Below are 27,687 nucleotides of genomic sequence, written 5' to 3' on the forward strand. Positions count from 1 at the left end.
CATGTTCCTAGTAAATGAGACGTCAGGATAGCATCCATATGGGTGCGCCTATATATAATGGCAGAGTAAATACATATAAATACGCACACATAGTGCTGTGGAAATATGCTTCTGTAGTCTTTAAAGTTTATTATTTTATAGTTGAGTGAATGAACCAAAAAATATCTAAATGAAATCTGCATTTGGTGTGACCTTTGGAGAACGATTCCTGAAAGTGACGATATGGCCCCCACAGAACCCTGACCTCAGCACTGAGTCTGTCTGGGGTTTCATGAGGCGACAGAAGGATTTGAGCAAGCCTACATCCATAGAAGATCTGTGGTTTGTTGTCAATGATCTTTGGGACAGCATCCCTTTTGAATTCCTTCATAAAATGTCTGCCATGTACCAAGTGTTCCTTGAAAATGTGATGCTAATTTGAAGGCCAAGGTTGGTGATTAAAAAAAATGATTTTTTTTATTTTTTTTTTATTTTTCTTTCATTCATTTTAATTGACAAAAATAAATTAATACTTTTGAAATCATTCTTATTTTTCTATACCTGTCTTAAACTTTTGCACACCATACAGTATATGTGTGCATGTGTATACACGCACACACACACACACACACACACACACACACACACACAGCTTATGCCTTAGGGAGCGTTCACACTACCGTCGGTGTCCGACATGCAGTGTCCGCTCCTAGTGTCCGCGCAAAATCTGTCACGGACACTAGGAGCGGACACTAGATGTGTCCATGACACCTGTCATTCACTTGAATGGGCATCGCATTCTTATTTCCTTCCCTTGAACATACACCATAGTCCTCATAGATTGTAGTATAGACAATGGTAGGTTATACCGTAGTTCTTGATCATGGATTCGGTATGGTCTTGCTATGATTCATTTCTTGTTCACCGTGACCTGTTCTAGGAAGCGGCCCAGCAGTGAGCCGCCTTATTTACTCATATCAAGCTTTGACCTGAACCGGAACCTGTTTTGGGTTTTCTTTCATTTCGGTTTGTTGCAAATCCATAGATCTTTAACTCTGTCCTCTATCAAAGATTATAGTGTTCACTGTAAAGCCCATGTGTAATATATTCTAATATTGAACTATGGACTTTGCCTCTGCTAGAACTGTACTCTCATGTTGTGCAGACAGTCCATAAAGTATGACTGATTTCAGCTGTGTACTATCCATTTTGCATCATATCCAAAACCCCATTTATGACCTCTCGTAAGGGATACCTGGCATGCCCATTCTCATGCTGTTCATTGGGGGACACCTGAGCTGCCCCAAAACACATTTGACCAAGCTCCCAACATGGAAATGTCATCCTGCCCTCACTAAAGAACATCTCACTAAATGTATGTGAATCTCCAGGGCAAAACTGGGTAGAAACATTCATGAATGAGTTCAAGCCTGCATAGTAGTAAGAAAAAGCCCAATCTCATATTATTGCCTGTGGCTTTAGAAACACCTGCTCCTTGGTGTCGCACTTTAAGATGAGTTGGCAACTTTACATTTGTTCTAAAATCCCTTTTAGGCCGGGGCCCCATGTTATGTAAACGCTGCGAAATCTGTCACGGACACTAGGAGCGGACACTGACTGTGTCCGTGACACCTGTCATTCACTTGAATGGGCATCAGGTGCGTTCTTTTGCATGCAGGGTTTTCCTGTCCGCTTGAGAAGTCGGACATCTTCTCTTGCGGACAGGAAAGGACGGGCAAGGAGTGCAAAAGAACGCACCCGATGCCCATTCAAGTGAATGACAGGTGTCACGGACACAGCCAGTGTCCGCTCCTAGTGTCCGTGACAGATTTTGAGCGGACACTAGGAGCGGACACTGCATGTCGGACACCGACGGTAGTGTGAACGCCCCCTTAGACGTAGGGTGAATATAACCTACATGAAAATCACAGTATTTTAACTCTTATAATAAATTATTTCGGCCATGCCCCTTTTAAAACCACTCCTCTATTGTGTTGGGCGAACCTCGAGAAATCTGCCCTGCAGGTTTCGTTCAGAAGGAATGTGCCTGACCATAACAGTTATACTCTGAGGTCTCTTCTGAGGACTTACCTGAGCTCCAGTGCTGCTCTGGGTCCCTTTCTGGCCTCCGGAATGACATTGGGGATGGCTGAGTCCTGTGATTGGGAATTAGTGGACACTGATGTCTTTAAAAAACCGAATGCCCCATTCACACGAAGCATGGGATGGTGTATTTTGGGCCTGATTTTGAGGCAGGAAGACGCGTCAGAATAGGACCAAAATGTGCCTGCTGTGGCTTCCTGCTCCAAAGTAGGCCCAAATGAATGGGCCTAGTCCAGAGGGTGCTCCCGTGAGGTGGATGCCGCAGCTGAATCAACCGCGGAATCCGCCTGAAGAAAGGGCAGCTCGCTTCTTTTTTCCGCTAGCGGTCTGCATAGATCTCTATTGTGAGGGGGCGGATTTTGAGGAGGATTCTTGCCCCGTGTGAATGAACCCTAAGACCAGCGCTGGAGCTCAGGGGAGGTGAGTACCACTATTATTAATGTTTGCTCGCCTCCCCTGGGCATCCACTAATTCTAGTCTTCAGACCCCACAGTATAATAGTAGTTCTGGTTCAGGAGAAAGCTTACGAATACTGATATAACTAAACCAATGTATATGCCGGTTATCCGGATTGAGGGTCAGTTTTGGTTATTTTTTTGACTAATTGCTGAGCCCTACTGAGACATATTAAATATTTTGTGGCCTTCCATATGGATTACCCCTATCCAACTCCCGGGAACCCTTTGATATTTTCACTACAATAAGTGGCCTATCCTTTATTAATGTAGACATGATGGATTTCTGCATAAAATGTGCCAAAAATTCACTTGTAAATGACATTGGATGAACATACCCTTAGGAATGTGCTGCAAATACCTACTGTAGCATTTTAGTTGTCAGATACACTAAAAATAACTTGGGCAGATTCCTGTCTTGTTGCTAGAACTTACTTCCTGATTCTGCCAATGTTTTCTTATTCAGATCTGTGTTTGGATGTTGTCGTCGCCTTGCGGAGAACATAAAACTATCTGGTTTGTCCAGGTCTATATCCTGGTCCAGCCCTCCGTACACAATACATGATACCTGAAGACATTTGTGTTCTTATTTCCTTCCCTTGAACATACACCATAGTCCTCATAGATTGTAGTATAGACAATGGTAGGTTATACCGTAGTTCTTGATCATGGATTCGGTACGGTCTTGCTGTGATTCATTTCTTGTTCACCGTGACCTGTTCTAGGAAGCGGCCCAGCAGTGAGCCGCCTTATTTACTCATATCAAGCTTTGACCTGAACCGTAACCTGTTTTGGGTTTTCTTTCATTTCGGTTTGTTGCAAATCCATAGATCTTTAACTCTGTCCTCTATCAAAGATTATAGTGTTCACTGTAAAGCCCATGTGTAATATATTCTAATACTGAACTATGGACTTTGCCTCTGCTAGAACTGTACTCTCATGTTGTGCAGACAGTCCATAAAGTATGACTGATTTCAGCTGTGTACTATCCATTTTGCATCATATCCAAAACCCCATTTATGACCTCTCGTAAGGGATACCTGGCATGCCCATTCTCATGCTGTTCATTGGGGGACACCTGAGCTGCCCCAAAACACATTTGACCAAGCTCCCAACATGGAAATGTCATCCTGCCCTCACTAAAGAACATCTCACTAAATGTATGTGAATCTCCAGGGCAAAACTGGGTAGAAACATTCATGAATGAGTTCAAGCCTGCATAGTAGTAAGAAAAAGCCCAATCTCATATTATTGCCTGTGGCTTTAGAAACACCTGCTCCTTGGTGTCGCACTTTAAGATGAGTTGGCAACTTTACATTTGTTCTAAAATCCCTTTTAGGCCGGGGCCCCACGTTATGTAAACGCTGCGATTTGCCCGCGGCGGAAACGCTGCGGGAAAAATTGCGGCGTTTTACAGTGCAAGCAAAAGGGATGGAATTCATGCGAAACCCATGCCCACTTTGTGGAAAAAAAACACAATGCGGACACGCTGCGATTTTCAAAACCATTGCGGTTTTGAAAATCGCAGCATGTCAATTATATCTACGGAAACGCCGGCGGCTTTCCCATAGATATAATTGTAACAGAAAGTCCGCGGAGAAAAACTCTGCAAACTTTCTGTTGAAAGCGCTGCGGAAAGAACCATGATGTGTTCACGCCGCGGTTCTTTCCGCAGTGCTTTAGCACTGCGATTACGGCCCGTGGGGCCTTTGCCTTAAGACTACTAATGGGCATTTGACTCAAATATGGTTTTTTCAAAACTGGAATGTCTAAGGGTAAGTTCACTCAGATTTCTTTGGACCGGAACCTGAGGCGGAGGCCGCGTCAGGTTCCGGTCCAAAAGCCAGGTAGCCGCAACTGAAAGCCGGTGCACTGCACCAGCATCCAGCCGCGCACTCCGCTCCGGATTAGGCCCAATGAATAGGCCTAGTCTGGAGGAGGGAGTGTCTTCAGGCCGAATCGCGAGGTGACTCGGCCTGAAGAATGAGCATCTCGCTTTTTTTTTTCCGGGAGCTGAAAGAAACAGCTCCCGGAAAAAAGACCTGAGCAGCTCCCATTGATTTCAGTGGGAGCCGTCTTTTTGGTCAGGGTTTTGAGGCGGATACGGACTCAAAACCCTGACCAAAAAACTCCAGGTGAACTTACCCGAAGGGTATATTCGCACCCATCTGTTTTTCACAGCAGTAACATTTACTGCTTTAAGATCCGATGCAGAGTTTCCAACAAACTGCATCAAAAACTGATGTTTTTCCAGAAATTGGGAACTAGGGCCGGGGGGGCGCACAGGCAGTACTTGCAGCAACCATATACTAGTAGCATCATAGTGAATGAGCTTTCTACATTCTCATCTCTCATTCATGTGCTGCAAGTAAACCCCTCAGTGCTAATAACCTGCAGCATGTCAGTCACTGGTTTCCACCTGAAAGCTGTAAGACCCGCATAGGTTCCTACATGCCGGGCCACATGCTGATTCCAGGTGCATCTACCAATAGTATCTACCAGGGTAACATGCAGGTGAATTTCCCTGATGGCAACATGCTATAGCGCAGGAGGAGCTTTGTGACTCTGGCTTCAATGGCTGACAGCCTTCCTTACAGGACTGTGGATACAGAGTTGGTTGTCAGTCTCTGAGTAAGACCGCCCACTGGACTCCTAAGCCCAGAATCAGTACAGTACACCAATCTTCTGTATACCATGCTACCTGTAGATTATACTGCCTTTTTCATGTGACAGGTTTGCTGTAAGTTCCAACGAATTGATCAGCAATACTGCACATTGTAGATGGCTCCATGGAAAAGCTCTTTAATCTCCATATCTTTTTTGTAGAAAATGTTTTGTACCTAGAATTGAACCTGTTTCCAAGTCCACAGTATTATCAGCCATACCACACCTCCTCCCAGCTGTATTGACGTCAGCCAGCATGCTATGCATTTATGACAAGGGATAGTTGTACTTGCTTTGCGTGCTCATTGTCTTCTGACTGTGACCAATGTGATGGTAGCTACGCAGGAGAGCTTTTGACAGTGTAAGAGGTGTGGTTTGGAAAGCATCCGCCTGTAAAACTGTGCGACACGTTCCAGGACTGATCACAGCAGGTAACTTTAACTCTGCTTGTACTGTACCTTGTCACCTAGCAAGTCCCTGAAGTGACTCCAGCAGCCTGAGCTCATCATACTGGTAAGCATAGTCACCATCATACTAGGTGTATGTAATATGTCCTATATAGCAGTTCATACTAGGCGCATATATATATATATATATATATATATATATATATATGTCATATACAACAGTGATGTCTGCTCAGTGTCTATATGTAACCAGGATGTATAGAGTTACATGACTGTCTTACAATGTGTTATTCGGTGAGCTCTGCAGGTGTACACACAGTCGTATTGAAACCATTGCATATTTTGGTTAAACTGGTCGATTTCTTTGTAGCAGACCCTGAAAATAGGCCTAATGTGCGCAGGTGGAGGGACATTTCTGAGCGGTGTCGTATGGTGCATAGAACAGCTGCTATATGTTACTGCAAAGTCATCTCTGTCCAGGATGCTTCATTCTTATAACGAAATCTGTGTCTGCCACTTCTATCCCTCCCTCCAACAGCTGTGTAAAGTCTCCAGGGCCGTACATGCTTTCTAATAGTGTTTTTTTTTTTTTTTTTTTCTTTTGTATGTAGGTATGGCTGGTATGTACTGTATGTGTGATTTTTCAGCACTTACATAATGTTGCATACGTACATCGTTACTTGGCAATCCTTATTATGTCTACACACTCTGTAATGTAGCATTTTTCTATGTATTGTAAGGGTATGTTCACGTGGCAGAATCTGGTGCTGTTTGACGCAAATTCTGCCCTGATTCTGGTTCTCATTCTTTGCAATGGGAGACAGGGGTTGCAGCAGGACGCAGAAAAAAGAAAAGCGTGCTGCTCTGTCTTTCCGTGAATTGCACGGATTTATTCACTGAGTGAGTGACAGCTGTGGCAGAAATCCCAAACTCTGCATCAGGAGACCACTGTGCAGGGGGCTGGAAAATGAAGAACTATCTGAGGTGGATGTCTACCTAAAATTCCTTTTTCAGTCATGCGAACGTCCTGTAAATTACATTGTCAAATGGTAGGGGTTAAGATGATAGGAGTCACATAAAAGTACTCTTTTAACATCACTCTATTCTTGACACACTTGCATGTAATTGAAATATTGTGAAAATCTCATATTGCCATAAAAATGCAATCTCCTCTATAGGCAGCATGTTATAGAGCAGGATTTGCTGTGCAGTCATATATAGCATTATGGGGAAAGATTCAATAGAACTTGTATTTTGTGTGGGTTTAGGAGTCTAATGGGTGGTCTCAATGACTGGCAGCCTTATTACTATGCATATAGAAATACCTCTGTCAGCAAATAGGACCGCCCACTGGACTCCTAAACCACAGTATGTAGCGATTTATACATATTAATATATCCATCTGCTCCGCTCCTCCTCTAACTTGCTGCTTGCATATGGGGTTGAATCAATGTGACGAGTTCCCTTTAAGAGTTCTCTGTAGTCACTTTAAAGAGGTCAGGAAAAAAAGAAAGTTGTTGAAAGTTAGACACTAGCTACTGAGCCCAAGATCCCGCGCCTTGGTTAAGTTTTTGCAGACTTTCTGGAAAGTAAAATGTTGCAGTCTGTCTGCTCGTATGTTGGTAGGTAGGTAGGTCCCGGATTGCAGCGACTTAACACATTAGAGTATTGTCCAGTCCTTATATACTTGCCTAAACAGCAGTGTATGAGATCCGTACATGTATCTATACGAAGCACAACATATGGGGCGTGTGGAAAATGAAGAGAATACTAGGTGCCAGCAGTAAATCCCTGGGCTAGTATGCCACCTGTCTCCTGATATTTGTCCAGCCCTGATTTAGGAATGACTGTATCCTGTCCAGAGATCCTCGTCCATGTAATGTTGGCGTCTAGTATTCCCACTACTCGCTCACATCAGCCTTTGCCATGTATCTACAGCATGTAACATACATTTGCAGCTGTTGAGCAGGTTTCCCATGTTGTGTCCATATTTTGTACAATACTTGCATATCTTGGCAGTAGTTACACCGCATTACGCACAGTGATGTTATCCAGCTGCAGCATTGTTCTGTAGACGCAGGAAATCTCATGTTCTTTACAATGAGAGCGCTTTAATATGCGTGTAACACACCATATAATACATGAGGTCTGTGAATGTGACTGCTCACGAGGCCATCCTGAAATTGGTGATGTTCTGAGCGGTCTCTCCGATGTCTTGCTAGAAGGCAGAGTAGTGGTTAATGGGCTATGGAGTTTTCCAGTTTTTTCTAGGTCGTGCTGTAGAATAGCCACGCATGCAGAAGTTAATCTAAACTTCCATTGGAGCCGTTCACTGCTGAGGCGGAGCCGCCAAACTTTGCAAACACAAGACAACTACTTTAATGTCAGTCCTGTGGCTTGCCCGTTGTTCTATGGGGTACAGTACACCCCACCTCGCATCCGCATCATTGTGACTCATTGTTAGTCTTTCAGCTTTCTGTGCTGTGTGTTTTTGGCCAAGCATTGAATTGACTTGCACAGTTTGCTACTGAAGCTTTATGGGATGAAGCAATTTTCTCTCATTTAGGAGTCTTTGCCTTGTAATTCACCTCTATCTTTAGACTAGCTTTTTCTAGTTTGTGTGACTTAAACGCTTTTCTTTTATCCTGACAGATCCTATAGGCTTTGTCTTTGACGTCCAGTCAAATACTGTTATGGCTCAAGGGGGCTCGTACGAGAATATGAAAGAAAAGGTAAGGAACTTACCATTCACATATGCCTTTACACTCTTGAAATTTGGTAGCTTATTGTCACAAAAGCAGATTCTTTTCAACCAATCATACTTATCTGTTGCTTATCACAACCCCCAAGGACCCTGTATGGTGACACATGTAGGTCCTAGTGAATTTGGCTATGTTTGCCTGTCCATATGCCAGAACTTTAAACCTACACATGCTTAGAGTAGGCCTAATTTGCCAATTTCACACATCAGACCAATGGTGGCCATGACCTCCTTCCATTTAATGCCCCTTCCCCATTTTTACTTCTCGTCACTTTTTAAAAGTAGTGAGATTAAGTTTGCAAGTTTTCATGCAGATATGGTGGCCACCAGATGACTGGAATAAACTGATAACTTCCCCCTTAATGTTTATGTGGTGCACAATGTCCTCTCCTTATTTCTTTGTACTAATATAAAAATCTTAAAACAGGTTTTAAACAATTCTAAGCTGGCTTAGCGATCAGGTTGTCCCTGGTGGTCCAGCTGCTGTAGCCCCCAATTATTAGCTCTTATTACTCGGGGGTACCCAAGTTGTGCAGTAAAATGTGCAGACGTTAAGGTAAACTTCCATTGGATCCATTTGCTGCTGCGGCCGAGCCACCAAACTTTACTACCTCAAGACATCTACTTCAGTCAACTGCTGGCTATGCTTCCATTACAGTGGTTGCCTCTAAACCTTACCATTTTACACCAATCCGTTCTCGCAGGATCCATTGTATATATGATGTGTAAATGGCAATTGTATTGTATCACTGCGCACTTGGCAGTATAGAGAGGAATTTATCAAGGGCTTGGCACCAGTTATCTGGAATAAGAAATTCCAGATTTTGGTTTTAGCCATTTTAGTGCAAAAATGTTTGCGTTTTCTGCTTGTCTTGATACTTCTGCAGCCTTTCACAGTCCAGGAGTTTTACTACACTTTACACTAGAGATTAGTGTAAATTATAGAGCATATAGAGAGCTGGCATAGGTTTAATGTTGTGGTGCGCCCACAGCCAACTATGCACCAAAATTATTGCTCTTGGTTCATTTTCCTCCACCACAGATTAAGACTGTGTAAATAAATCTGCCCATAATGTTTTTGTCCGGTGTATTGGTTAGCCACTGAGGTTTGTCTTTCCAAATTTATACTAAAACCAAGACACGAAATCCATAATAAAAATGCAGATCTTTATTTAAAAATGAATCTTAAAATATATAGATGGAGATAAAATGGTGACTGGTCACATAACAAAAGGTGCTGAGGCTGTGGTGTATCAAAGCTATGGCCTATTATACTAACCCATAATATCAGACAACATTAACTACATGACACAATGCAAGTGCAAGGATGGAATAAATGTTTATCATATACTGATACATAAACCACAACTACCTGCCCCAACGCCCGTTTGGCTCCAACACGTCTTCCTAGATTATGTAATAATCTTATCATTCAGAGGCCTGATTGTTTCATAGAACAGTGACTATACACGTATAAGGGAACACTAAACCTTCCGTCTTATCTCCATTACCTGTTATGTAACACGGAGCAGTCGTTTGAGGGTAGGAAGAGACTGGCCATATGGGATTAATAACTGGGAGTGCAGAAAAATTTGTATGATAAAATAATGCATTGAAACGTGTGAATGATGTGAGTGGCTTCCTGTCAGGTGCAACTACCCTTTGTGTTCCTCTAGGATACCTATATGTTGTTTCCCCATATAACCTTGTATAATGTCACTTTATTTCTAGATTAATGCAGTTCGTTCTGTTGTCCCTAACAAGAGTAACAATGAGATCATCTTGGTCCTCCAGCACTTTGATAACTGTGTGGACAGGACGGTACAAGCTTTTATGGAAGGTAGGTTGTATAACACACAAGCAGATTTCCATAAGGCCCTTTACATTTATGATTACGTCCACGAATAGCGAAATTGTTGTAAATCGGTAAAAAAATAATTCCCCATTGAATATGCTGTAAAATCTGAATGTGTTCACGTATGGGTTTGCTGCAGAGTTTGTTGCATATTATCATGTGCATTGCCAAAGGACATGGTCACTTTTTGTGTGTTCCAAAGAGACTTGGTAAAGTCTCGTTCATTCTGTCGCTACATGCAATGTCTGATGGATTTTCTCACAGCATATATATATATATATATATATATATATATATATATATATATATATATATATATATATATATATATATATTGGTTTTTCAGGCTAGTGTTTGAGCAGTTATCTGAGCTACATGTATACACAAAGCAGTTGTCACTCAGTAGTGTTAATGTAGCATAGTTATTGAAACTGAGCTTAATCTTCCATAACCCTCTTAGATAGTCAGACGTCTTTACATGACCAGATTTCCTTGCTCCATCGTATTATCAGTGAATGGTAGCTGACCATTGTAGAACATTGTAGGAACATCTGTCCCATTCCTGGCAGAGGGGACTCAAACTTGACGTAAAGTTGCATAAAACGCTGAAATGAAATGTCCCGTTTTCCATTTGTGACCACTTTGTCCTAATTCTGTGCAAGTCCATGGCGAATATTTTAAGGCACAAGTCAAAGTTCCCCCTTGTGTTTACCCACCCACTCAATTTCCAAAGAACTGGTGCTATCTGAAAAACAACTTTATCCTTTAATCTGTAAACAGATTGTTCAATGGAATATCACATCATTCTGGACTATCTTACAAACACTTGCCAAAAAGCTAGATTTTTTTTTATTTATTTTAATTTAGCAGATCTCAGTCTTTGTACGCAATGCAATATAGGCGGCAGAGTTGTGTCTGCAGAGACGTGGCGTCTGCAATCCTCATTTTATAAAGCGGTAGGCACTTCAGATGAAAATAGCTCTGTACATACATCATCTATCAGAACATGCCATTCAGTGTGCATCCAAAACAATGTATATGCCTTTGTATGAAACTAAGCCATCTTGGTGTAGTAGAAGTATATAGTTCCCCATACCTCTCTTGGGGCCATAATATTTTCTCCTGTTCTACAAGGGATTCTATTCTCTTCCCTAGAAAATATTTATATGGGTATAATGCAAATATATTTCCTTCCATTTTTGCAGATTGTGGTGCTGAGCCCTATTGTTGAGACCTCACCCTGCAATTTTACAGCACCCATTTAAGTGGGCATTCATTCCCTGCAAAGGGTGTTGCCCTTGTTTGTCTCTTTTTGATTTCTTAAGCAAGAATTTTCTAATAACTGTTATTAAAATGACTTTCTTTACAAGCGGGAGCAATCTGATGATAGAGTAGTGAACCCAAAGTCCTAGGGGATTCGTATTCCCCCAGCTTCCCTGTCAACCCATCAGCAAAAACAGACTTGCAGGATGCCCGTGGACAATCTGATGTCCAGGTATAAATTTTCAGAAGGTCCCTAACATAACCGTTTTAATAGGTTAAAGGGGGTGTCCCAAGATTGAAACAACATGGCTGCAACAATGGCCCCTCTCCTGTTTACTTTAGCCAATGCCAGTGTGAGACAAAGTGGCATGGGTGGAAAAGAAATTGAAATTATCAATGTGAGGAAGTTCCCGATTAACTGAGCTGAATTTCGATTGTGAATATTATTTGATTGCCTATCCCTACCCGGATGACCCATTTAAGTTACTTTTAGCAGTGATGAGGCTGTAACATTTTTACAAGATAGAACAAGTTAGACAATGACCGCAACCATGGTCACACCAGTGTCTGATCAATATAGAACAGAAAAAAGCCACCCTAGGTTCACAGAGCAATATGGGAATAAGATATTTTCTCTGGGGTTTTCGAAAGTCTCCATTCTTAATTTGGATTGTTTCCATTTAGAAGAGAAACTACAATGCTGTGCCAGATCTCACACAATAAAGACTAATGGCATCCAGCGGACTGCATTTAGAAGTGTGTTCAATGGGTTCATACAGCAGTGCAGAACAGCACTGACACAGATGTGGACAGGCTCTTCATGAAATGTTAAAGCAATGAAAATCCGTTTTTTTCTTGGTGTCACTCTATGCAGAATGAGCGGGAACCTATCAGACACTTGGGACGCTAACCCATCTACAGGTTCTTTTTGGGATTGCTATTATAGTGTCTCAAATAGCCCTAACCTAATGCGGTGGATATAAAAGATATACCAGCTCCTGTGCAGTTCATTATTGAAGCTGCATTAGTACACCCTGACGTCACTGCGCATGTACCAGACATAGAGCGCATGCACAGTGAAGGTGCACTTCCTTAACTTCATCGAAGGGCTGTGCAGGCACAGGAAGTACCAGAAATGTTATCAGTGAGATTCGTTGGATATTATACAAGGTGGGAATCGAATAAGCAGAGAGTGGGTAATTTTTCTGTCCCTGAGGATATAATTTATTTTTGTTTCTTCTCCAGGCAATGCAGTGGAAGTTCTAAAAGAGTGGACAGTTCTGGGCAAGAAAAAGGTAAAAATCACACTCTTGTGACTTTTGTACATCACAAAATTGGCAAAGGAAAATAATAAATCTTCCCCACTAAATGTATTCTTGCTAAACCAAAGGAAGGTTTTTCCAGCATGCAATCTCTTCTATCACAACTGCCTCCCAAAATGTGCCTCACCAGTTTGTGAAGGACTGAGGTGTTGTGAAGTGGTTGGTCCTCCATGTCCAGAAATAATTAGATTTTGGATCTCCAGTATGCATGTTATGTGTATCAACCGCATTTACTGGCCCAACCGCAACTTGGCTCAGTTGAGCTCCACGTGTCGGTTCAGTTAAGTCACAGCTAAGCCAGTTAAATGCAGCTGATACGTGGACTTTTTTTCTGGCCTGGACTTGGCTCCGTAAAGTCAGTCCAAAATAACTCCCTGAGGAAAAGACATGGACGTTCAAATTGTTAGCTTTAAGCTAGAACACAGAAGATTAATTGGTAACTTTACATTCCAAGTCATGTAAGGGACTTGGTAGTTTCATTATTTGGATATTTTCCTTCTTTTAAAAAGCTGTTCCCATCTCAGCCTTCCATGTTTGATATGGGAATGGCACGGTTTCCTTGAGTTTGTCAGGGGTTATGGAGAAAGCTAAATGCAGCTGCTCTCCATCTTTAACAAAACTCTAAGAAGTAAACAGAAGGTATGGAAACGGCATAGCATGTGAACTATACCGTTATTTTAACTCACAAGGTTATAGAAACAGCATAACTCGCCATACCGTTTCCACAACTCTTAGTTGCTTCTTTCGGAGGTATAGATATGGCCTTGAACAGCAGGTTGTTCTGTAACTCTTGAGGAGGCAGTCAAGAGAAGGAGCCTCATATTCTCATCTCCCCCCTATTTGGCCAGAATTGGAATACCCCTCTAAGCTCTTATATTACAGTAGCGGCTTTCTGTAGAACCATGGTATCCGTCTTGTTTAATGTGCATATTATTCAACAGAACAAGAAGAAGAAGACTAAGCCCAAAGCTGAACCTGCACCTGCTGCCAATACTGTGGACCCTGGCAAAGTAGCACCTGCAGAGGGGGAACAGAACGCCACATCTCCTGACAAAAGTGGACTCAATGGTTATCACATTAATGGTTCCACCCATGACACAGAATCGGTGGATTCATTCAGTGAGGGCTTGGATGCACTGTCTTTAGATGCCAGGGAGCTGGAAGACTCCGAACCAACTACCCCTGATGTATCGGATCACTCAGGTAAGAGAGTAAAGAACTTCTGGGCATTTTTAATGTTTAATATATAAGGGGGTATCCACTTTTTTTTCTATGTATCCTGATAGGACATATGTATGTAACTGTGAAGGTGGGAAGTGTCGAACTTCTCCAAAAAGCCATTCTTTCTTTCTGGGGAGCCAACTTGCCCACACATATAGATAGGCAGCACGTGGATTTGGATTGGTGCTATGTATTGCATGGCTGCTGGACAAAAGAAAACGTACAAGGACCTATGGTTAACAGGTTTTTGTGGGGCTCCTTTTTAACTCCCCTAACCTGAAAAGTTTTTAATACGGTCTATATTGTGCTGTTTTGGTATGTTTTTGGTTTTACATCTTTTGCTCAGTATCAAAAGCAGAAGAAAGTGTATTGTTGTACACTGAGCATCCTATCCTATTAATCCTATTAATTAATATTATAAATAAATTGAAAGTTTGTGTATTTGTTACTCTTTCACGCAAAAATGGCTGAACAGATTTGGATGAAATTTGGCACATAGATAGTTTGTAACCTCGATTCACACAAGCTACTTTTTATCCCGGTAAATGACATGGCTTCACGACTGTTATGAATTTATGTTCATACTATATTAAACCGCTCTTGGCAACAGCATAATCTCAGTTAACTGGTTTGCTGATAAAGCCAGGTCTGTTATATCTCGATGCAAACACACAGCTAACCCTCAGTCCATTGTGTACATGCATTTGCATATTATCTGATCTGCTCCAGGCAGCGTGCTAACACACCGAATGGGAAAACACCTTTAATCCAAATTGGCAGTTTGCAAATTTTAAACATGCCGGGAAAAAGAAAATCTAATTTGTCGCAAAATTCTAAAACAATGAGAGTTATGATGGTAGCCAGAAGTTCAGAGTTCTCCACAAGCGGAGCTGAGGTGGGTCATCAATGCCAACAACACACATTATATGGCGTCCCAGCGAGCTGCTGAGATGCTGAAACAATAACGAGCACAGCGCAAGGAACAAGTTCAGCGGCAGGCCAGCTTAACAGCTGCCGTAACGCCGGAGCAGGTGGATCATCAACGCCAACAACACACTCATCACATGGCATCCCAGCGAGCTGCTGAGATGCCGGAACAATCACAGGCACGATGTGAGGAACAGGTTCGGCACCAGGACTGCTTGAGCTGCTGAAACGCCGGAGAAGTTGAACCATCGACTGCAGCAATTTGAATATAGGTGGATCATCAATGCCAACAACAAGCAAAGTCGCAGGCAGAGGCTACTATAGTAATATGAGCCATAGTTTTCCAAGTATAGTAATGCTGACCAAACTGTCAGATAAGGCCGTGATTATGAAGGTTTTGAGGTTTTCCTACGCACAATAGGCTATCTGTCCAGTAATCCATTTTGAGGAAGTTGCTTTGAAACTTTTTGGCCTAAAATTGCTCTTATTGTAGAACAGGGAAAATATCTGAGTTGTACAAAACCAGTCATTTTATTATTATATTACTAGTTTGTATGTAAACCGTGATCTTCTCTTCACAGCTTCTACATTTCACAATGGCCGTCCAGATCTAGATCTTAAACTCAGCACATCTCACCTTCCTCAGAATCAGCATCAGAAACACGGCCCCTCAGACCATCGGCACAACAAAACCCGCTCTGGAAGCGTATCTAGCTCTCAGTCACTGTCTTCATCTTTAGCAGAGGATGTCCACTTATCCTCAGGCTCTAGGAAGCTCGGTAAGGGAAAGGAACTGATATATTCTAAATGTCTTTTCTTGAAATACAGTCTTACTAGTAAAGAGGGGCAGTTTTTTTCACTTATGATTTTACCCATAGTTCCTTAGGTTAAGTGCTAGGATCTGTGCTAAACTTTGAGAGTATTGCCCAACGTATACCTCTGACAGATGCCTTTGGTATACTTCTTAGTGGAAAAACATAGTCAACTCTGCTTTCCTGTACAATGGAGCAAATTAGCTATTCCAACCCAATGGAGGCCAAAAAGATACTTTTTTGGCCTCTGGTGAAAACTCCTCAGATTGGTTTGACGTGTTCCGGAAGATTTTTTTTTAACCTTTACGTCAAACAAAGACACCCTAAACTGTGTCCTGCAGTCTAGATGATGAACGCAAAGTATAGACTCTCTTAAAATACTTGATCACTTTTAATATTGCACTTGAAGTAGCGCTACATAGTGGGTATATGATGTCCGTCATGTATACTGTTTGACAGGTGCAAATATTGAGAAGTCTGTGAAGGACCTGCAACGCTGCTCGGTGTCTCTGGCACGGTACCGTATAGTTGTGAAGGAAGAAATGGATAGCTCTATCAAGAAGATGAAGCAGACCTTCTCAGAACTGCAGAGCTGGTGAGCTACTACTAGTAAAGCATTGAGTAGGCCAGAACAGTTTCTAGAACCTCTTGTGATATAGTTGTTTGCAAGCTGAAGAATAACCGCTCTATCAGGCTTTAGTTTTTAGCATAAAATAATGCATGTGGGAGTTTGCTCATAAATGGTTTTTCCTCTCCCAATGCATTGAAATCTGACAACTAGTGATGAGGAAAAGCAGATATGTTTATAGCAACCAACTAGATTTTGTCTGGGTAATGTGTTAGTGCGATGAAACCTAAAACTTTTCTCCATAGTACCTGAGGGTGTCCCATTCATTCAGCCTCTGTATGAAGAGCTGAGTCATTTGTATGTTATATTAGACTTTAGAATGGCTATTGGTGAAGGGGATCCAGAAGACAAACTGAAATGACGACTCTTCTCTGAAGCTGGCCATAGGCTAGAATATAGAACAGGTCAGGCTGCTGGGTGGGAAGTTTGTGAAGAATTTACGGCTGACTGGTTTGCCTGGTCATCACTCAATATCGTTAATACTGCAAAGATTTTGCATGATGAAGTAAATTAACTATATAACCCCCCAACACTTCATATTTATCAGGCTCCATATACAGTACGAGACTTGTTATGTAGATAGGATAGGATTCTTGCTCCCAGTGCCTTCATCTCTACTGTATAAAAGGTGCATACTATTTCTAGTGCTCAACAAATTGTACATGTGCAAAAAGATTTCAGAATTGGGGCACATTCACACTTGGGTGTTTTTCTTTGTTTTAAAACATCCGATTGTGATAGATGGTGTTCATTGATATGGTGCAAACTGCTGGCAAAGCAAAAGGCTAAGGTGGACAGGACTGTATTGTGGTCTCTGAGCCCCAAGTCCTACTATAGTCTTAGGTCCATTATTTGTATTGATCTTTAAAGTCTCTGTATAATTAATAAAATATATATATATATACACACACACAGCCCCGTCTGTCTTAGGCTCCCTTCGCTTGTGATATCTATAAGTAAAATCGGTTTAGCTTCTCCCTTCACTGTGCATGGAGATGACTTGTATAAGGTCTGAAGACTTGCAACACAACCCTCTGAATAGTTAACTCCTGTGGTTGTGCGATGGCTTGCTTTTGTGAGTAAGCTTTGATCTTGCACTCATAACTTTCCTATTAATGTAGCTTTCGTGGTTTCATTCTGTCACTCACGGCTCCCTCTCCCGCAGTCACATTCCTTTTCCCTTCTGCAGTCCTGTGTTTCGTTTCTCGCTGCTCACATGTTGACTGTCAGGAAACATGGCCTTGGGCTGTTCCAATTCTTCAGCCCATTTGTGACATGAACCTGCCACACCAGTATTGCATTGTGTAAGGGAGGATTTTATGGCCTGTGATAAGAGCCACCTCACACTAACAGGCTGTGACCTGATGAATTTCTGCTATTTATTCTATATTTTTATGTGCAGATGGTTCTTGGTTTATAGAGAATTACTTTTTATTATGCAGTAATGAGCCCAGATTACAAGCTTCATTAAGTGCTGTGTCTTACTGAGGCCATAGCCTCTAGGTGGCAGCAATTACAACCCAGGATGCTATGCATATCTACATCTATGTGCACTTGTGCATAAGTACGTCTGCAATCTAGCTATAGGGGGTCCTGATACGCCCGTGGTCGGTCTCACATTACCAATAAAAGCTGTGTGCACAGAGCACGTCCTGTATATTGGGTAAAATGTCTGTGCCAAATATATATTGACTGCTTCAGCTACAAACTGGTTTATATTATACAGTTTACATAGATGGTGAGCGTGAACCAGGAAGCTGAGATCCGTATACTGGGGAGTACTACAGTTCGCTCAGCTGCTTTGGCTTTCTGCCAGCTGGAAACTCCTTCAATAAATATCAAGGGGAGAACTTTCTCCAGCTTCGGGCCGGATTTTGTAGCATTACTGTTCCAGCTAGGGTGGTGGCTTGTCCTTTACAGCACAATGGATACAATAGCACTGTGTTTTCTACAAATAATTGGATATTGTGTTTTCTTACATTAAAGCCGTAAATTAAATGCTGTCACATTACGTGTGCTTGAGCATGACCTGGCCAACTTGGAGATCATGGATCTAGAATTACCTTCCTCTATGAATGACAGTGGGGTGGTTGAGGAAATAACTGTCTACATATTATACAAAGTACAACATCATGTTTAATGCAGAAGAGCGATGTTGTCCAGTAACTATTTGGATGCTACGTCTGAACTTCTCATTTTCCATAAGTCAGGTTAACAAATGAAGATTAGATGTAGTGTCCTCTGTATCATCAGAGTAATCTGAACCTACACCCCATTAGACTACTTTCACCACCACTGTGAACCCCAGTTTTTCGTATCTGTTAATAGGAGCTGCTCCACTGATTCTAGCATAGTTGGAATTTTTTCTCTAGCCCCCACCATTCCTGAGCAGTAAGTGCTGTTAGTTTTGCTGCCTGATATGCTATTTATACGCTATATGGTCAATTTCAGGCAGGTGCAGGCAAGGGGATATAATACTGTCCACCTCTGGTTGGAACTCTGAATCACATCCCCTTGCCTGCTTCTGCCTGACTCTGGCCATACATCAGGCACCAAAACTAACAGCACTTACTGCTCAGGAATGGTGGGGGCTAGAGAAAAAACTCCAACTATCCTGTAATCACTGGAGAAGCATTTATGAAAGGATACAAAGAGGTAGTGAAATGTCCTCTTAAAAGGGTTTCCCAGCACATAAAATTGATGAGACAACCTAATATCTAACAATAATGCTTACCTAAGTCTATGCTCTGCTACAATATACCTGCTGATGCCAAATAATTGCAACCTATAAATTCTCAGTGGTGTCGCAGTATTATTGCTACATTACTGATCCATTTTAGAAAGATCTAATAAATATGACATGATGAATTTGTATAGATCATCATATCTTTGGCCCTGATGCTGGAATTGTGAAACTTGGTTCATGCAATATACAATAATGAATGTACATAAAACTCACAAGGCGCCAACATATACATCGTCCTTGTAGACGAGAAGGTATTATGGCTATGCCTTGCAATTTTTATTCCATGAATTAAGAGCGGTAGATCTGAAAATGTGACTGGGAAGAGAATGCAAGCAACTATAATGCAGCTCTGTTGCCACCTACTGGTAGGCCGAGGACCATTCAGCTACAAGCTTCTATGTGCATACACATGTATATTTATGTGAATTTCTAAGAACAAGATTTGCCTGTCCCTTCTGTTAGATGGAATGTGAAGTATTAGCTCTTAGGTCCAGTGTGTCCAGTAGGTGCAGTGTGTGGCCTAGAGACTAAGTGGAGTGTGTACAATGCCAAGTTACTCATTACCAACGAGACTTTTTATTTATTTTTTTCTTCTAGCATGGGAACCAAAGGTTAAATTACTGTTTTTGCTTTTATTTCTCAGCCTCATGGACAGAGAAGTGGCATTACTAGCCGAAATGGATAAGGTGAAGGCAGAAGCAAGTAAGTATTAAGCTATGTGTCATTGCTTCAGAAATATGAAATTATATATGCCCGTAGTCCTGAAAAGGTCTCTTGGATCTGCATCGCATCTGCCTTTCTATTGTGATGTGCTTACATTCAATTGTATCACCCCTTCAATAAGACAGGGGGGGCTTCTTATCCCACTATTTAATGACTGATCATTTTCCTTATCTTTCCCTAGTGGAGATCTTAGGTAGCCGTCAGAAGAAGGCAGAGGAGCTGAAGAAGCTGACAGATGTGGCTGTGCGGATGTCTGAAGAGCAGTTGGCAGAGCTTCGTGCGGACATCAAGGTTGGGCATTCTCACACTAAATAGTTTCGTATATTTTTACAAAGTATGGCACGCTTTATGATGTTGGCTTAAGGCATGTTTCTGAAGCTCGAGGTTGGCTGTCCGTATTCCCAGGCACAAAATGTGTGGTCTGGATTGATTGTAGGAGTACTTGTATTTATTTGTTCTTTCTTCTTTCCAGTTTAGTTTTATATGAATAACACTAGGTTCACACTAACGTTCACAAACTCAAAAAGCTGTTTCCTGCGGACCCCATAGTCTATAATTGAGTCCACCCATAAAAGGTGGGAGTTTTTCAAGTTGATTTGGGGATGGAAACCCTGAAAGGAGTTTGAACACTGGTATGAACCCAGCCTAACAGAGAATCCCTTTAATGAAGAGACTGTAATGTGCTGAAAATGGGGAAACAATGTTAACTTATCAATAGGGCTTTGTTCAGAAGAATATTTCCAAACTCCTATTACCTTAGTCACATGACTGAGTTTTGTTTGTTTTTTTCCCTATGGCCATACACCCTGAAAATCCTTATAACCACACAACATATTATATGATACGTATTCCTTTTAAGTTTTGTATTATACGGTCATTTTTCCTGTAGAAAATAAAGTTTATGAATGGCTTTGTATATGACACATCTGAGCAGATCCACTTTATAACGGGAGCTGTAAACCGGTGTTATTTTATGTTTTGCAGCATTTCGTCAGCGAAAGGAAATACGACGAGGAGCTGGGCCGAGCGGCAAAGTTTACAGCTGACCTTGAGACGCTGAAGAAAAGCATAGAGTCCTTTGGACAAGGTTGGTCACTATTGTCTGGTAGTAACATAAATTTATGTGTATTTTGGGGTCCATGCTTCTTCAGGACAACAAGCTGTACGGTAAATGTTAAATACAGCTGAACCTACAGCTAATCTTACAATAATATCCGCCAGCCCCTGTCTGCTATGCACACATAAGATAAGTATTTGTTATCACTGCTTGCGTTATGCTGACAGCTTTATAGGTTCCTAATTGTTTCCATTATCGCAGTGATAAAAATCCTGCATTCTGCTACTATAAAAGTGATGAACGTCTCTAGGCAGTGAGTTTCTGTGCTAGAAATAGAGCTCATTACCCATTAACTGCTGCTACAGGAATATATCCCTGATATTGCCAATAGCAGCTTTTCTGCCATCGCGTATGCTGGGAAATACACATGTTGCAGTTGTATAGCTCTAACACCAATCATGTCTCGTGCCCATAGAAGATGTTCGTAGGGGCCATTGATCCAATATGAATTGTAGATTAAAAATCCCAAACAAATCCTATATAAATGTGTCGTAACGGAAATCTTTACCGTTGTGTACAGTCTCTAAAGAGTCATTAGGCTTACTAAATGGCTAATAAAACCTGCTCAGTATTAACCTGTTAATAGACCAAAACTTCTAGTTATATTGCAGTAGGTATGATTTACTTTACACCATATAGTCACACATATGTAATGTCACTGACAAAGTTAATGTCAATTTAGCATCGTGGCCAAATAGAATGGTAACCATGTCATATTTGTATATGTTTTAGTGTAGGAAAAATATGCAAATCTGTTTTCCAAGATGTAAATAGGAAAACAGTGCCTCTGTTTGCTGCCCTCTAGGGGTAGCCTTCTTAAACATCATGCATGGCTTTTTCAAGTCTATTGCTATAATGCGAGGATATGCCAAACCAATTTATTCTATTCCAAAAGGAACAGAATCCCAGCTGTGGACAGCACTGTTTCTATCTGGTTGGATCTCCTCAGCACAGCGTAGGGAAAAATAGACTTGAAAAAGCCATGCATGATGTTTAAGAGGGCTACCCCTAGAGGGCAGCAAGCAGAAGCACTGGTTTCCTTTGAAAACAGATTTGCATATTTTTACCACAATCCCCTCAGCGGAGCAAAAATAGCTTAAGACTCCGTACGCCTGTCAAGGTGTTCTCTTCCCAAGGAGAGCTATTATCTCCATATCCTATGTTTTAGTGTGTGAAGGGTTAAGTTTAAGCTTTCTAAACCTTATAGCTACATAGTGGGTTGAAAAAAAAGATCCAGGTCCATAAAGTTCAACCACTGTAACACTTTGACTCCCAAGTTGATCCAGAAAAAGGCAAGAACCACTGTTAACCCCTCACAGATTTGCACAAACCCTGCTTGGGTTTGAGGAAAGTGCATTACAGTTTACTGATCGGAGCAGCCTCCTGATTCCTCATCTACCACTAGATACGTTGCCTTGTGACAAACCCTTTATTCTTCTGCAGGCATGGAAGCATTCGTCTCCGCTCCCCACTGCTTTTGCCACAGGCTCTTTCGTGCAAGCAGCATGAGGTTTATATAGTCACGCTGGCAAGCCAGCAGTTACAGTTAGCGCAGCATGTGTGACTTGTGTTAGCTCTAATCTATTTAGTAATGACATGTTCTAGCCTGCTGTCATCTTAGTGTGCCTCATGTTTTACCTTCCAGTGTCCCACCCAAAGAACAATTACTCTACCCGCTCTCGGTGTTGCTCCTTAACTAGTCCCAGTGATACATCTGCTCCGTCCACCCCAGTCCCATCTTCTACTCCCAGCCTTACTTCAACCAATCGAAAGCCTACAGCCACAGGAGACTCCACTGCCAACCATAATGTTACAAGGCAGAACCAACCTCCTAGACAGGTATGTTGTGTCTGGTCTTATCTTTATTTATTTTAAAATATATACATTAAAATAACGGCACGTTCTCCAGAACATACAGAAAAGTTAAATGTATCCCTAAAGTGTTTACAATCTAAATACTTTATTCTTAGCCTTCTAGAAGGTTAACAGGTTAGGTTAGGATCTTTGCACATGGCATCAGAGACCTGATTCACCTGAAAGGTGAAAATGCCTATCAGAGTGGAATTAGTTATCAAGCTTTTTTTTAAGTGTATTAGAAAGCACCGTGGATTGTACCACTTTGTACAAAGGGCTGCAGAACTTTTATTTTTACACAATGGCAGACTGTGGGTTTTGTATGGTTATGAAATGTCACAGATCGGGGAGGGACAACGTCTAATGGAGATATGTTAGTAAATTCTCCACTGTTAGCATGATAGAACACAGTGTGCAGAGAATTTTATGCTGTTCACTAGCTTTTTAACAGCCTTGGTTGGAATAGACTTTAGGGAATACCATATGTATCTGTTAGGCTAAGGCCCCACGGCCCTACACTGGATTTTTTGAAAACTTTGTGACCAATGATGTTATAGTTTTAGAGTGCTCAAAGGGGCTCTATCAGCAAAATTATGCTGTATGAGCCCCACATATGCGTGAATAACCTTTAAGAAGGCTATTCAGGCACCGCTAATGTTATTTAACACCCCCCCCCCCCCCCATATTCAAATGATACTTACCTGTGCACGCTGGGCAGTCCTGCATTGTTGGACATCTTCTTGCTGTCATGCCTTCCTCTTCTTTCAGCGACGTCCTCCTGTCCTGGCTCTTCCCCGCCTTGATCTTCTGTTCTTCTGATGGGAGCACTACTGCGCACGCGCTGGTGCCATTTTTGTTGTAGTTCTAATTAAACCTTAGAACTACACGAGCGTACTGCGAACTTCTTCATTCCGGAAGATAAGAAAAAGAAGGAGGGGTGGAAGAGCCAGTACCGGGGGGCATCGCCTAAAGAAGAGGAAGGCGTATCAGAAGATGACGTCGGACCGTGCATGACCGCCCAGCGTGCACGATAAGTATAATTTACATACATGTTTTTATTGTTTGATTTTGAAACGGAGGGAGGTTTAAAATAACATTAAAGGCTATTCATGCATATGTGGGGCTCATACCGCATAATTTTGCTGATAGAGCCCCTTTAATGTGAACCAGGATGTGTTAGGCCAAAATAAGGGCTGACAAGAATATAAAGTGTGCACAAAAACAACACAAGCAATTTTGTAGATATTCTTGACTAAAAATATTCTCCTGTCTTCATGGTTACCGATTCCGAACAACCCCTGCATAGTCTGATCCTCAGTTACTTACTCCTTGCTAACCTTCCTAATGTATATTACAAGGAAGGTTCTACTTTCTGCTAAAAAGTTTGTACAACTGCAGTTACGGTGTTTTAATTCTTGATGCTTTATTTGTAAACTAATATTTTCTCATTTTAACTTTACTAGGGATATCCAATGAATAAGAGACCAGGGCAGGGCTACCGACCTCAGGGGCCACGGCAAAACTACAATACTAACAATGCAAGATATGATAACGCCAATCGCAACCGAAACAGTTCCTGGTACCATTCTAACCCTCGAAACCAAGGCTATCCACAGACTCCACGTCTGCCCAGTGATCGAATATCTACTCATCCCTCTGGAACCAATGGACCTGCTGCCACCCCTGAGTCCGTCCAAATAGGGGTCTTGGATCCTGAAAATAAAGCCCTACCACAACGTAAACCGAGAGCGAACCCTGCATCGGCTTCCTGAGTCAGGAGAGAAACTCCGCCTTTAGTCCGCACTTTCAACATTCAACTCTGTAACTTGACTTTAGAAAACTGTTAGATTTATTAACAAAAAAAGAAACGTTTACAGCCAGCTGTTTCGTGCCACTTTTCTTGTTTATCTCGTCTTTATCAATGCCTTTTTTCGTCTTTCTTAATGGACACTTTTTGCCCATTCACTTTGAAAGTTCCAGCCATTGCTTCTAAGGTATCAATGGGCTTTTCAGTAAGTTGCTCCATTATATTTGCATCCCCCAAGCTTATTCCCTTTCTTAGGTGTCCTCAACTAAGAGCACAGACAGGTGCTGGCTAGGACGTGTCATTTTGCTGCCAGCTCCTGCCACTGCCATTGTGCTAGCTTCTTGAGCTCCCAGTGTCTGCAGTTTCTTCAGTTTTTAAGCAATTGCTCTGTTTTATAGAATGGAAAGCTATGCAATGTCACATAAGACCTGTAGTTCTGTATACTCCTCCTGGAGTGGCATTGCCAGACTTCTACATTACTAGATCTTTCTGTTCCAGCAGTTTAGCTTCAGCTCTGCCAGTACTTTCATTTACTTCCTAGATGCCATTTCCTACGTCTGTCTTCAAAGTGCCTTGTTTTTTGTACTGGTGTCAGCAACTTATACACATTCCCTCCATTTCTTACAGTCCACAGATGCTGATCCTCTTTAGTTTGGGGTCAGTCATTTGCAGGGCTTCCACGATTGAACCTTGTCCCATTACTGGCAAACTTTCAGCACTACTTGATGCCATGGCTGAATTTACCACAAGTTCATCCTTTGGTTCTATGTTATAATCCATACTTTGCTTTCCTGCCTAAACTGGAAGTTTTTAAAGGGGTTTTTTTGGGATTGTGATACTTCCTTTTCTGAGTCTGTTGATCACATGGCCGTACCGCAGGTCAGAGGCCACACAAATGAATATCCTTGTCCTGGATAACCCCTTTAAGCCTCTTTGTGCAGTGTCTAGAAGCATTGTAGAGTACAGTGGGAGCCAGTTTAGTCTTATTCCTTCCTTTCTTGGTCCTCTCATGTAACCGGTTTTTAGTTTTTTGGTTTTTTCGTTTGTTTTTGGTGGACCAAAGAGTGAAATTGCACTGTCCTACTACTGTGGCCTTGGCTGCAGTTTGCAAGTTTTCCCCCATGTTCCTGTGAATTAGGGCAGTGCCCCTTTTCCTTATTTTTCCTCTTGTCCAAAGATGCACCTTTCACCAATATTCATGTGTTTCGTTTTTTCTTGTGGTCATGGGACAGGGAGGGTGGGGGGGGATCATGTTATAGGTATAGGTTTCCATTTTATAATAGACTTTAGTTCAAGGGCTTTAGTGTTGTCACATTTCCTAGAACAACACTTGAATATTAAAATGTTAAATACAGTACATTATACAGAGCTAGCATAGGGATATTGAGAAATCTGTATCAGACGTTGATTAAAGTGTGTTTCGTAGCAGCTATTGATCATAAGCGATCGATCAACCTGCCTTGGGACCTTTATCGGCTTTCGTCCATGAGCTTGATAGTCACCGAGCACATCCCATGGACGAGCCTTGACGTCTTTTAAATGATGACAATCCTACAGTGCTAGTTTAACATACTCTGTATCGTGAATCATATCTTGCTAGTTACATAAAATGCTATGCAGAATTTTATTCTCACCATTCAATTATATTGAAATAGTACATAAATATAGAAGGAATATTTCAGTGAGTAGCCTATTGCAAAAATGTAAAGATATGCATGGGACATTCACTTCTGAATAAAAATCATTTCTTTGCAACAAGGAGGTCAATAAAAGGGATAGTTTTGATCCTGCCTATCATTTGTTTTTGGAGCCGGTCACAGTATAAGGTGGTCGAGCCCCTGCAGCAGAGTAGGAGACATATTGTAATGGTCTGCCGCCTCCTAAGGATCATCATTTGGCATGAAATGTATGGGGGGGGGGGGGAGAGAGGCTTATTTGTAAGTAGTTACTTTTATTCTTTGACATTGCCAATGCGGTTCAACCTGTCCCATCCTTGACCAGCATCCAAAGACTATCAAGCCATGAGTACTGTGACCTGGCTCTGCATACACTACACAAGTATCACCGCGTCGTCTTATCACATATCATACGCCTTAGTCGAGCCTCATGTAGAATAGAACGACATTATGGACTATATAAGGACTATATTTATAAAAAAAAAACTGCTTGTTATGTAGTCTGCAACCTAGTATGTTTTTCATGAATAGTAAAGCAATTGACACTATACAATTATGAGTGCAAAAGCCTCATTACACTGCATGGCAATTACCTGTACCGATGGCAAATACACAAATTCTGATTTGTATATAAAAAAAAAAAGTGAGAATCTAGTTTGTCAATACCTGAAAGTTGATGAAAGTGTGCTGTTTGACCTACATATCTTACTGTAGTTGGTGCATTTGATAACCTGAGTTTAGGTTAGCTCAATAGCTCATTGTGGAGGTCTAGTGGCAGCAAAGGAGTCATGTTGTGCCTGATATTGTAGCCCAGTCGTATTGACTTGAATGTTGCTGAGCTGCAGCACCAGGCACTGCCACGACCAGAATTGTTATACTCTGCCTGGGTAACACGTGCTGATCATGGAGGGTGCCAGGGAACAATCCTAGATTAACTGATCACCGTAATATATGAATTAAGCAGCATAAAACATTTTCACTTGCTCTGCTATGTTTGCAGTCAGTAATGAGGGATTGGTTGTACATAAATTACCACAGTATGAAGCTGATGTAGAAGAGCTGGATTTGAGTCAGTTTGCATTATGTACAGAGGTATTGCATTCCTTATCTCAGCCCTTATCAGCCAAATTCAATTAAACCAACTGATAAGTGGAAGAGCAGGAGATAAGAGCTCTCACCTCCCCTATCTGAGGAACTCTGTTACTTGTCTGTGGCAGAGACATACACAGCTCAGAGCTGCTCCCAGCACTCAGCCCCTCCCTCCCCCCCCTGAGAGCGGGCAGCTACTTCACCTGAGCAGATAAGCCCTGTGGTCATAGAAACGCAGTGTAAACAGTGAAGTGAATTAATTAAGATAGCGGCCAAAC

General features: G+C 41.7%; 1 protein-coding gene across 3 annotated transcripts in view; it reads left to right on the plus strand.

Moving 5' to 3' along the window:
• The window catches only part of SPATS2 (spermatogenesis associated serine rich 2), a 59,171-nt gene extending 32,674 nt beyond the window's left edge, over positions 1–26,497 (plus strand). Inside the window, exons 1-12 of one of the 3 annotated variants that reach the window (XM_075265550.1) lie at positions 5,570–5,632; positions 8,261–8,340; positions 10,101–10,209; positions 12,733–12,782; positions 13,751–14,012; positions 15,539–15,736; positions 16,229–16,364; positions 19,787–19,845; positions 20,048–20,157; positions 20,851–20,953; positions 22,629–22,822; positions 24,301–26,497. In XM_075265550.1, coding sequence (XP_075121651.1) covers positions 8,302–8,340; positions 10,101–10,209; positions 12,733–12,782; positions 13,751–14,012; positions 15,539–15,736; positions 16,229–16,364; positions 19,787–19,845; positions 20,048–20,157; positions 20,851–20,953; positions 22,629–22,822; positions 24,301–24,609 — 1,569 coding nt within the window. In that variant the 5' untranslated portion in view covers positions 5,570–5,632; positions 8,261–8,301 and the 3' untranslated portion in view covers positions 24,610–26,497. The other 2 variants (XM_075265549.1, XM_075265548.1) reach the window with 2 other exon arrangements.
• Positions 26,498–27,687: the final 1,190 nt, after the last annotated feature.

The sequence above is a fragment of the Leptodactylus fuscus genome, chromosome 2 (assembly GCF_031893055.1).
Source record: "Leptodactylus fuscus isolate aLepFus1 chromosome 2, aLepFus1.hap2, whole genome shotgun sequence".
NCBI classification, from domain to species: Eukaryota; Metazoa; Chordata; class Amphibia; order Anura; family Leptodactylidae; genus Leptodactylus; species Leptodactylus fuscus.